The sequence below is a fragment of the Trypanosoma equiperdum genome, assembly GCF_001457755.1.
Source record: "Trypanosoma equiperdum strain OVI genome assembly, contig: ctg_865, whole genome shotgun sequence".
Lineage (NCBI taxonomy): Eukaryota > Euglenozoa > Kinetoplastea > Trypanosomatida > Trypanosomatidae > Trypanosoma > Trypanosoma equiperdum.
In genome coordinates, this window is record NW_027124826.1 from 31,424 (window position 1) to 32,664 (window position 1,241).

General features: G+C 49.1%; 1 protein-coding gene and 1 pseudogene across 2 annotated transcripts in view; both read left to right on the forward strand.

Moving 5' to 3' along the window:
• TEOVI_000408100:pseudogene overlaps positions 1-176 on the forward strand; it is a 496-nt pseudogene extending 320 nt beyond the window's left edge. Inside the window, exon 2 of the mRNA in view lies at positions 1-176. This exon is cut by the window's left edge and continues 19 nt beyond it. Coding sequence covers positions 1-176 — 176 coding nt within the window.
• A 13-nt stretch (positions 177-189) lies between these two features.
• TEOVI_000408200 (uncharacterized protein) lies at positions 190-663 on the forward strand (the record flags this gene model as incomplete). The annotated part of the gene is made up of 1 exon (XM_067226893.1): positions 190-663. One exon carries the CDS (start codon positions 190-192, stop codon positions 661-663), a length of 474 nt encoding a protein of 157 aa, XP_067082994.1.
• Positions 664-1,241: the final 578 nt, after the last annotated feature.

The window sequence follows — 1,241 nt, forward strand, 5'->3', positions numbered from 1 at the left end:
CATCGCAGGTGCCCTGTCAACCCAGCATTCCCGAGAAGGTACTTGGGAAACACCGAATAAGTGCGGCTCCCCGCCCCTCTTTTCTTTCGTTGCTTCGGTGTGGCCCCAGTGTTTTCTGTCGCCCAAAACCACATTCACCATGTCTGCCCACGTTACTGCGAAAGCAGGGCCCTTAAGAGGCAGCCCTCAATGCATAGGATGCCGTTCAACTCTTTTCCCAACCTCTCCATTGATGCGATGACGCGTGGTGCGGTGCCTTGTACGAATCCCTGTCACCTCGGCGGCGATCCCGCGCTCCCCGACGGCAAGTTTCTTCGCCAAAAAAGCGCCGTTCTCCCAGGGAGGAAAATACCCAAACATTCTTTCACGAGCGGATGTACCCTAAACCGATCCCCACTTACAGGCGAAAAGCCCGTTGTTTACCATTCCCCCCTTTGTTCTCTCCCTCTCTTTGCCCCATTTACTCCACGCACTCCCCACACGTTTCAAAAACTTCGCGATCCCCGTGCACGACGTCCAATTTCTCTTTCCCTCCTCATTTCCTCTAACCCTCACAATCTTCAACCTCACCAGCTCCACCATATCCTTAAACCCCCTCGCCTTCTCTGTTGCGTCTTTGGCTTTTGCTTGAACGAAGGCATACACCAATTTCAATCTCCCTGATATATTACAAAGCCCCCACAGGGCCCACTTATCTTGAGTTCACCATTATCCGCAGACGTAAATCTACGAAAGGCAAACAGGACGCAACCAAAGTAATGACTTCTTTTGCGGGCATTCTATGTGTAGTTTCGGAGGTGAAGGGGAAAGCACACCGAAGTGAAAACTTAGCACCGCAGAAGCACTCCCCGACTAGGCTTAAATACATTAACATGAGAATATAAGATAACATAAGTGAAGCAACGAAAAGAACATAAAAGACTAATATACCAGAAAACACCGCCAACCCCAGCGTAGAGCCTCATCCCGAAAAAAACGAGAGTAAAGATCGTTATTTCTGATATCGGGGTAAAGATGGCAACTCGCACACGGAGGATCAGCTTAAAGTACATCTTCTAATTGCGCACCGCTGAAAAGACAAATAATTACTTGCGTTAAGTGTCAACTAGATCCCCTCGACCCACAGAGGAAATATCCACCGAAACCAAAGACTACATTTCACTGTGAACAACGAAACACGGGCGGTGCCTCGGATGGCAAAAAGGTTGTCCCTTTTGAGGATGGCTCATTAAAACATGGTG